Source organism: Corvus cornix, chromosome 14 (assembly GCF_000738735.6).
Source record: "Corvus cornix cornix isolate S_Up_H32 chromosome 14, ASM73873v5, whole genome shotgun sequence".
In the NCBI taxonomy this organism is placed as follows: domain Eukaryota; kingdom Metazoa; phylum Chordata; class Aves; order Passeriformes; family Corvidae; genus Corvus; species Corvus cornix.
Window position 1 is genome coordinate 5,678,249 of NC_046344.1, and position 10,140 is coordinate 5,688,388.

Consider the following 10,140-nt stretch of genomic DNA (forward strand, 5'->3'; position numbering starts at 1 on the left):
CGCTGAAGACCTGAGCAGCTGGTTTGAACATCTCTTACCAGTTTTGGAAAGCTCCGTTTTATGAACAGGTTGCAGGAAAGGCTGATACATCATCTTTTACCATCACACCCGTAGAAGCCCCAGCTCTTAGCTCTCTGCCTTGTAATGATGTTTTCCATACATCTGAGTGCCTGGAGCTGCTCCCCTTCGTTCCATGCGGGATGGCTTCAGAGCCAAGCTTCTCCTCAGGCTTCTGAGGTGGGGAATAATAACAGCAACACCTCAGAACGATCCGTGAGCAGCCGCTAGTGATGATTTTGGTCACACCTTGTCTCTGCGGGCCTTTCCCGCCAGGCGGAACCTTCGTGCAGTAGCCACCGCTTCCCCCCGGAGCCGGCGCGACGTACCGCCCGCCCATGGGGGACGGCTTTGGCCGCGTACCGTGGCGCGGGCGCGGGCGGCGGCGGGGCCGGGATGTTCACGGCGGCTGCCGAGAGCTTCCTCAGGCAGGCGAGGTGCGGCGGGGGACGGGGGGACAGGGGACAGCGGCGGGAACCCCTCGGGCCGGGCGGGGGTCCTGCTCGAGGCCGAGCGGGGAGCCGAGCGGAGGGGAGGGCGGTGTGTACCGACCCTGCATCCCGGAGCTTCCCAAGAGGGCCGGGAATGGGGGCCCGGGTTCCTGACAGCCCCGACTCTCCCGGCAGGGAGATCCAGGAGGAGGAGCTGCGGAGATTCGGCGCCCGCGTGTCCGCCCTGCTGCAGGGCCCCGAGCCGGGCCCCGAGGCCGTGGATGGGCTGCAGAGGCTGCACCTCACCGTGGCCGCCACCAAGTACCCCCGCAAGTGAGTGGCCTTGTGTGTCTCGGGAGTTCAAAGAAGCAAAGCGTTACCTTCCTAACCAAAAAGAAAGGAAGGGCGTGGGTTAGGGCTTTAAAATAACACCCTGCCTTGAAAGCCCTAAGTTCAATATAAACTCAAAGCCCGTCTTTGCCTTTCACCCCCTTACTAAGAGAAGGTGCCCATCTCCTTTTGCAGCAGGAATAACAAGGGTTGATCTCACTGAGCCCTCTGTCAAACTGCATTCAGAAGTGAAGGTGATGAGATGGCATCGGTCACTGTCAAGGGGGATCATCCCGAAGCCAAGAATATGCAGGAAATAAACATCTGAATTTTTTCTTGCCTTGTGGTGATGTTTACTGTGACTCTTGCAGGCTCGATGGCAAGTTTGTGGAGCTGTTGCAGACTGTGCTGTGCTCACCCAAAAGTCCTGAGCAGATTCAGGTGTTATGTGCTGCCATCCTGAGAGAGATGTCACCTTGCAACGATCTGATCCTCTCCTGTGATGAAATTCAAGATACAAAGCTCTTGAGCCTGGTATCCTCCATCCTTCTGGCTCAGGTAAATGGCCTGTCAAGTCAGAGATTTTCCTTTGTCAATATGGATTTGCTTTTTGATTGTTCCCTGCTCCTGAGCTCCTCCCTGAGCTCAAGGAGAGTGAAAGTCAATTGGAAATATGTAGAGAAAAAGCAGAGGCATTTCAATGTTCATTTAAGGAATCTCATTATTCTACTTTACATACGAAAAAATGGCAACTTTTTTGTGTGTAGCACTTAACAACAAAAAATGCTTAAAATTGTAATGTTTAGACACTGAGGTCTTGGAAGCAAAAATGAACCTTTAGTGCTGGCTGCTGGAATAGATTTCAAATCAAGGCTGCTTGAACCTGGAAAGCAAAAGATTTTAGAGTGAATTTACTACTACTTCTTATGATATTGGCTTTCATGTTCACATATAAAAACTATACATAGAGCCTATAAAACATGTAGGGCTGTAAATGCAAATGACACTTCAAAGATCCAGATTCTCCATGGAGAGAAGCAAACATGAGGACCTTCCTCCTGTTTGAGTGCTGCCTGGGGAGCAAGCTGGAAACTTCTCTTTTTCCTCTCCTTCTTTTACTTTTATTGTGCCTGTTAAAGGTAAAATATTTTTCTGAAACTTCTCATTCTGAGTTTCACTGTGTGCTTAGAAATGTTTCCTATGTTTCTGACATTCATCTGAGTCTACTTAACTAAAGGAAGTGAAACAGAAACCAGCAATGTGCTTATGTGCTGCCTTACAAAGCTCCTCTCTCCCATATCCAGCCTTGAGACTGTCCTGCAGTTCCACAATCCAAAGCAGCCCCATAGTTTGGGACCTGTGAATTCAAATTGCAGAAAATCTCTGTAAAATGTGGTAAAATCATCTGTGCTGGGATTTCTTTTTGTGTTTGATGCCTGCTGGAAGAGACTGTACAGTGTTGGTCTCTAGTGATGGTAGATTATCTGTCTGTCTTTACCTTTGCTTTATTTTTCAGGGAAATAAGGGTAAAGTGGCTGCTGTGGGGCAGCGTGTTGTGAAAGTCCTTGAAAAAAGACTGCCCGAGGGTCAGAGTGCTCGGTTCCTTCTTCCTGTCCTGGCAAATGTCATCAGCCTTTCACCAGAATCTCTAACAGAAGGTAAATCCATAGGAAGGGCTGAGATTGCCACCTGGCTGTGAGCTGGGTAGTGATCAGAAGGCTCTCAGTTGGAAACTGCTGTCAAAAGTGACATCTCTGCTACAAGGAAAGAGAACTTACTGGGTGAGATGTATTCCACCTCACAAAACTGGGACTGGGCCTCCCAGTCAAGTCCTGGCTGTGGGTTTGTATAACAGGATCATGTACTCTAGCTGAGGTCTCCAGATGCAGTAGGAGTGTGAAACTGTAGCTGAAGAGCATCAAGCAAAGAGAGGGAGAGGAACAGAGATGTGCCTGTGCATCTGGTCAAGAGAGCAGCAGAAGCACCTAGAGGTGCTCTTCATCACAGAGGCAGCACTAAATGGGTAGCAGTGAGTTAACCTAGGAGAGCATTCCAAGCTTAAAATGCTGGGGAGTTGTGAGCAAGGGTGAGATTCTGGGAGTTCCCTGGGAGGTTTGTGTGCCTTGTGCAGTGTGCAGGAGAAGCTTTGGGGAGGATGTTGGGCTGGGTGCGTGGGCCGGCAGAACAGGCAGGATCACCTGCCCCAGCTTCTGCAAGTTGCCAGTCAGGGATTTATGCCTTTGGCTGCAGAGCTGAAGCCAGACACTGTCTGAAGAGAGTGACAGTGTTTTTGCACATTCCTCCTAATAGCAGCTGTGGATGGAGACAAAGGAACAAGTATCTCTTGAGTGATCTGGTTCCAGCACTCACTCCCTGACTGAGGTAGTATGAGGAGTACAGGACACCCACCTCAGCATACCAGTTTCTTTATGGATTGCTGGATCAGAGAGTGGTCTAGGCTGGAGAAAAAGCACAGCAATTGAGGGTTAGCAGGGACATGTTACAGAAGCTGCTTCTCTGCCCAGCCCAGCAATGACCCTATCACTTCCATTGTACAGAGCAGACCAATGTTGTCAGTAAAAAGCTGGCTGACTGGCTGAGGTATGCAAGCATTCAGCAAGGAATGGCTCAGCCCTCTGGAGGCTTCTTCTCCAGTCCCAGAACCAAACAGGTGAGTGCTGAGTTGCCATAGTGACCTTTCAGGGGCATTTGTTAGTCTGTTACCTGCTGGTTTGGGTTCCCAGAATCACCATCTTTTGGAAAATGGTAGCCTAGAAGTGCTGCTGTTCTTCAGAATTTTTTGTGGGATATGTGGTTAAGACACATAGGAAAGCAAAGTAGGGGGATTTACAGCTCTGAGATTTAGGACTTCAGCTGTAGAGCCAGAGCTTTTATCCTTGAAGTAGTTTTAAGAGAAGAGTCTCTTAGTGACCATGTAGTTCAGAGTAAAAGGTGATTGCAGACGAGACCAGTGTCAGAGTAGCAAAGTTGAGTGTTTCAGCTGGGGAGGGGGATCTGGCACAGTTGGCTTTTCTCTCTGGATACCTGCCCTCCTGCAGGACCCCAAACAAAGGCTACTTATCTCCATGGGCTCAGTGGGTTTTCCCTGCCCTCTCACTTAGCTTTTCCCTGGGGCTCTGACCTGCTGCATCTTTTCTCTCAGCCTGCTCCTGTCACAGAGGTGGATGGTGCTGTTGCCACAGACTTCTTCACAGTGCTCTCAGTGGCTCAGCACTACACACAGGACCAGTGGCTCAACGTGCAGACCTTCTCCATGCTGAGAAACTGGCTGCTGTGCTATGGGGGCAAGGAGCTGAACACCACTAATCCAGGTAGGGATTGAAGGTCTGCAGGCCACTGTGCCCCAATAGGGCTGTGTGCTTTCAGATGTTGTATGAGGTGGCTGCATCAGCAACCCAGCAATCTCCTCCCTTTCAAACTGATTAGATATTAGGAACAAGTTATTCCCTGTAAGGGTGGGGAGGCCCTGGCACAGGTTGCCCAGAGAAGCTGTGGCTGCCCCATCCCTGGAAGTGTCCAAGGCCAGGTTGGACAGGACTTGGAGCAACCTGGGGTAGTGGAAGGTGTCCCTGCCCATGGCAGAGACATTGGAACTGGATGAGCTTTAAGTCCCTTCCAGCCCAAACCATCCTGTCATTCTATGATTCCAAGTGACAGGAATGTGGGCGAGAGTTCAGAGATCTTGGACTCGGAGGAGGGAAAGTTTGGGAAGGAATATCACTAAACCTCCTGACTGATACTTATTGATCCTTCCTTGGAGAATTAGTTGTTTGGTGAGTCTCCTGTTTTCAGGCAAAGCCTCATGGATTCCTAGGAAGGAAGGCCTGGGTGATGTGAGACAGCATCTCCTTGGTATTCTTGTAACATTCCCTTCTCCCTCAGCCTCCCGTTCTTCACTCTGCACCCGGGGACAGTCAGCTGCCTTTCTGTTGCAGGGCCACTGTGTGGGTGACATTGCCTGTGACGAGCTGGCACATGTGATGTTTATTGTGCAGGTGACAAAGCAGGAATGGACAGGTCTGTCACATCCATGATCTCCACTGCAGCCACGGCTGGCCGGCTGCTTCCCCCCAGGGAGCGTCTGCGGGAGAAAGCCTTCGAGTACTGCCAGCGCCTCACTGAGCAGAGCAACCGGCGTGAGTCTTGCCATGAGCCCTCCTGGCAGTCTTCTTGGTAGTGTTCTCCAAAATATTTCTGGTTCACTGCATGCTTGGGCTGGGATCTCACTCCCTGGAATCCACAGTTCAACTCCTAGGGATAGGGCCTGCTGCAACTGCTGGGGCAAGTCACTGACCAGCCCTGAGCTGGGGTTTTGGGAGGGATTTGGAGGCAACAGCCAGGTCCTGCCTCCTTGATTTGCAGGAGAGGCTGTGGAACTTGGTTCTGATTGGCCTGGAATGAGGTTCAGTGTGTGTTCCTGCCTGCCCTGAAGTCGGGGTTAGTGCTGCAACTGACAGCCTCATATTCCTGTGTGGGCTCAAAGCTTAACTTGGACTCATTTCTCTGGCAGGACCCCTGAAGAAAGATGATGGAGACCTGCAGAAAGCTGTAAGCACACAGAGGTGGGGCTGAAGCTCTAGGAGTTGTGGCTTCCCCCACTCCAATCTTACTCTCTGCTCTCCTGCAGTGTCTCATTGAGGCAGTGACAATCATGGACATCATCTGCAAACAGGACTCCTCCTACGTGTGCCGTGCTGTCTCCTTCCTGAAAGTCCTGCACAGCAGGATCTGTGGGGATGCCTCTTACGCCAGGGCACTGCTGCCCATTGCCCAGTTCTTCCTGAACCACAGTAAGTCTTCAGCTCCCACCCCATTCTCCACAATCCAGTCTTGCCTGCTCCAGCACAGCCTTTTGTCCTGGCAGTTTGCTGCCTGCCAGAATAATTCCATCTCGCCTGTGCTCTGGTATGGATGATCCCACCCCAGGAGACCCAGGAGCTGGGGTGTCCCATGCTCTTTAGAGAAACAGAACCCAGATCTGTCTTAGCCCCTGGAGCCCTGGCAGGGCTGCTGGGTGGGTTGTGCTCAGCAAGGTGCTCTGTCCTCCCAGGCAAACTGGCAGCTGTGGACTCGGATGCCATCTACAAACACCTCTTCACAGAACTCCCAGCTCAGCTTTTCCACAACCCATCACTGGCCTTCGAATTTGTCCAGTTCTGCAAAGACAACAGCCAGTTCTTCACAGACTCCTCCATATTCAGGCAGAGTTTCCCAAATCTCTTCAAGGTACAGCGTGTTGGAGCAGCAGAGGGGAACGCCTGCTTCACATTCCTTTCCATGCCCTAGAACTTCCTTTGTGCACCTCAAAGCCCACCATGTGCCTCCATGGCAGTGCTAGGGAGAGCACAGGCAAGAAGGACTGTTACAAAACAAGTGTGAGTTCGAAGGGGAGGAGGGTTCTGGGTGTGTTTAGCACTGCCAGGAGAGGAGAGTCTGGGTTGGCAGGACTGCAGAGGACTGGGAAGCACAGTGAACGCAGGACACAGCACTTTGTTTCTGGAAAAGTTTAGTAACTTGCAGCTTGCCAGCCACTGAACCAGCTGCCAGAGGCCTCTGTTGAGCTTCTAACAGGCTCCTGGGTTTTCACCAAACCCTCAGACTTCTTTGGTTTTGCTTTTCAGACATGACTTTCCCTTCCCCATTCCATCTGGTCATGGTGTGGAGTTGTCTGGGTGTGTGATAGAGTAGCAGGGATAGTGCAGCAGTTTGTGCTTGTTCCTTGCAGTTCCTGGCGTGGAACAGCCCACCTCTTATCTCTGAGTTTGTGGACCTTCTCCCGTTTCTGCTGGATGCAGGCACGGCCATTGAGATCTTCCATTTGCTGCTTGACCTGCCCTGTTTGACAGCAGCTCTGGACATGCAGCTGAGGTAATGCACCTTCCCTTCCTCCCACTTGTTAATCAGCATCTTGACACTGACCAAAGCCCAGTAGCCACTTCTGACCCTCAGCTGTCACAGAGCAAGAGCCATCACTGCAGGGTTAACACAGGGCTGCACAGATGTCAGCCCAGTTTTCCTAGTAATGTGTTGTACATGGGAAGAGAAGGTGACCAGCTCTCACATTTCAGTACTGGACTGTCTTTGGAGCTCAGGGAGCTGTTGTCATTCCCCTCTCCCTATCCAGCTCCAAATGGTTGCCACATATTTGAGGCTGCCATGAGCTACCACCTCAATACAGAGGTGCAATACCAATTCTTCCTTCTCTGCTCTTAGCCCTATTTTTGGCTTTGTTCTCCTGGAGACACACAGAATTTTCTTCCTGAGATCTTAGGAACTGTGAGCTTCCAGGAGGATGGTGTAGGACTGGAACTGGCTATGCCTCTGCTCTTGTCCTCCTGACATTACAGCTCTTTCTGCAGTGCTTTAGAAAAGAGAATCATCCTAAAGGCAGATGGTGGTGGGCTTGGATGACTGAGGGATACAGAGTGCCATTTTCCCTTTCCCGGGCATGACACAGAAACAAGTCTGGAACTATTGCCTGAATACAGGGGGCCTGAGCTCATCAGGTTGGCTCTCTGGCTTCCAGAGAGCCTGGATTAGACCAACTTGCTGTCCAGTGTTCAGGATCCCAGCTCTGGCCTGGCCCATTCTCACAGTGCAGCACATTTTGTGTGTTCCCTGCTAGGGCAGCTGCTCTTCCTGCCTCTGAGAAGTCCAGCAGCGACCCAGCTGGGAAACCAGCCAGGTGTCTGGAGGCCTTTCGCCATCCCGTCTACAGGAGCATGTTCCAGTATCTTCTCCGCACCGAGTCTGCTCCTGAGGATGCCCCGGAGAGGTGGGAGCCTGCCTGGAGTGTGGTTCAGCCATCCAGCTCTGGGAGGCAGCACTGGGATTACTGGGAAAGGCACAGCCACTCTCAGCTGGCGTGAGGTGGATTTCTCTTCCCTGTGTCAGCTTTGCCAGCACTCAAAGGCCTTGTGGGGGATAGGGAAGGGCAACTGGGAACAAACCTTCAACAGAAACTCTTTTGCCCACAGTCTGGTTCCACTTCGGCAGCTGCTGGGATCCCTGGCTGGCAGCCCAAGGGTGGTGCAGTGTGCAGAGACTGTCCCTGTCTTACTGGAGCTCTTTTTTGGGGTGGTGGCAGAGGTAGGTTCTTTTTGGGAGGAGTTCTGTTCCCAGTTGTGCCATGGGGATCTCTTGTTATGTGAAGAGCAGTTGTAGAAACAAAATTGTTAAGATGCTGCAGCTTTGAGAGAGGGGTGCATGAGGGGAGGGTGGGATTGATACTGGCATGAACAGCACTGAGCTGGCCACTTCATCCAGAGAAACAGAAAAGCTCTGTGATGCAGCATCAGGTTCACTCTGCTCTCAGTCAGCTGTAAAGGAGAGAGGTGAGAGCACAGTGTGTACCTGATACCTGCTTTGTGCACTGTTCCCCTCATAGATCAGGCAGTTTCTCTGCCCGCTGTCTCACCTGGCTGGTTAGTTTGGGTTTGGCTGCTGGGAGTCACTGGTACTGCTGAAACAAGGGCTGACTTTCAGTTTGCAGATGGGTCTTTGATAAACCAGCTGGTGGTGCTGCTGCTGCAGAGGAGTGACCAGCTCTATGAGATCCCGTCATTTAAAGATGATGTGTACAGGTGAGATGGGACAGGAGGCACAGCCCAACTCCCAGCCCTTCCTCCTGGCATCCCAGGGCAGCCCAGGAGCCTTTTCAGTTGTGGCCCAGTCCCCGCTGTGACACATCTTTGAAGGGTGCACAATGGGGGCTGCACCTTCATCCCTGCTGGGAACATCCAGAGGGTACAGCCCTGTGCCAGTGGCTGGGTGCTGCCAGCCCCTCCTGGCTTTGGGGATCACCACCTTGCCCTGGTCTGAGCTGTGCCCTTTTCTCTGCTCCAGGGTGCTGAGCTCACAGCTGGTGATGCTCTGCAGGCTGCGCCCTGCGCTCGTGGTGGAACTGTCCACGGAGATCCTGGAGTTCTCGGGAACAGTCAGCAACATCCAGAGCAAGGAGGCCATCTTCACCCACATGGTGAGCAGGACCGCCTGCTGCTGCAACTGCACTTTGCTGCTCACCTTCCCTCTCCTTCTCTGTCCTAGCATTAGCTAACCTAATTTTCTATTCCCTAAAAGTTACTCAGTTCCCTTTCCCTGTGCTTCCTTCTGCCCTGGCCTCAGGTGTGGGCTATCGGCGAGTACCTGTCGGTGTCCTACGACAAGCGCTGCACAGTGGAGCAGATCACGCGGTTCTTTGAGACCCTCGAGGCTGTGCTCTTTGAAATCACCCAGCTCCGGCCACAGGCCAGCACCCCCAGCTGTGCCCCTCGTGCCATCAGTGTCCTCATGGCCACCTTGACCAAGCTGGCAGCCCGCAGCCAGGACTTGATCCCCAGGTGAGCACCAGCAAGGGGTTGAAATGTGCAGATCTCATGCGTCCGAACATAGGTTTGCTGTTATTAATTAATAATTGGGTCTGGCAACTGGTGGAACCTGAAAAAGGGCAGAGGTGAGCTGTGGAGGGGCACAGTTTGGGGGGAGTGGGATTCATCTGCTGACTAACACTCTGCCACCTGCACTAGTCTGTTGAAGTTTACACACTTGAGTTGTGATCTGGCTGGGTGCAAAGGTCCTGCCAGTTGATATCCATGTCCTTCTCTCCTTCAGAGTGTCCATGTTCCTGTCCAAGATGAGGACATTTGTGCAGAGCCCTGCTGTCACCTCTGTTTACTGCGAGGAGGACCTAGAGGAGATCCTTATTCGGGCAACTGAGCTCATGAACCTGCTGAAAATGCCCAGCGTGGCTCAGTTTGTGTTCACCCCACCCGTGGCCAGCACACGCTTTCAGAGGGAGGTGAATGACTCCCTCCCTTTGGCCCTCAGGATGGTCACCCAGCTCCTGGAGCCAGCTCCAGGCTCCGTGCCAGTGTGAGGGCAGGAGGTTTCTGGAGTAACTCACTGGACACTGCTGACATTCAAGGCTGAGGCCCTGATCTTAACTGGAAAAGAGGAACAAATTATTGTGAATGAAACAGAGAACAGGAATAAGGAGAGCTGAGGCTGCTCTTTTGTCTGAGGCTGTTTGTATTTGTGTCCTAGTGCCTGTTGCTTTTTTATCTCCTAAGCTTGTCTTATCCCTTCCTGGTGAGTATGCATTGAAAATCCTGGTGGATTTGTGCAAATGTTGCAAGAGAGTGAATGTGTGCATTAATACCCTGCCAGCACACCCTGTGCCTTTGGAGATGTACTTCCCTCCCTTCCTCTGCCTTGTTTCCCCATCCCTTTGCTCTCACTACACCTGCACGTGCTGCTTTTCTTGCCTCTCCGTGCAGCAGGTCGAGCAAAGGCATGTGTGAGC

The 10,140-nt window shown here is 52.1% G+C and overlaps 1 protein-coding gene across 1 annotated transcript; it reads left to right on the top strand.

Moving 5' to 3' along the window:
• Nucleotides 1-400: 400 nt before the first annotated feature.
• Nucleotides 401-9,859, top strand: AP5Z1 (adaptor related protein complex 5 subunit zeta 1). The gene is made up of 17 exons (XM_010392381.3): nucleotides 401-494; nucleotides 684-821; nucleotides 1,190-1,376; nucleotides 2,335-2,476; nucleotides 3,377-3,489; nucleotides 3,982-4,150; nucleotides 4,835-4,975; nucleotides 5,350-5,387; nucleotides 5,467-5,629; nucleotides 5,890-6,065; nucleotides 6,565-6,707; nucleotides 7,465-7,614; nucleotides 7,817-7,928; nucleotides 8,325-8,422; nucleotides 8,685-8,817; nucleotides 8,964-9,178; nucleotides 9,450-9,859. Exons 1-17 carry the CDS (start codon nucleotides 454-456, stop codon nucleotides 9,712-9,714), a joined length of 2,424 nt encoding a protein of 807 aa, XP_010390683.2. The 5' UTR covers nucleotides 401-453; the 3' UTR covers nucleotides 9,715-9,859.
• The last annotated feature ends 281 nt before the right edge of the window (nucleotides 9,860-10,140 follow it).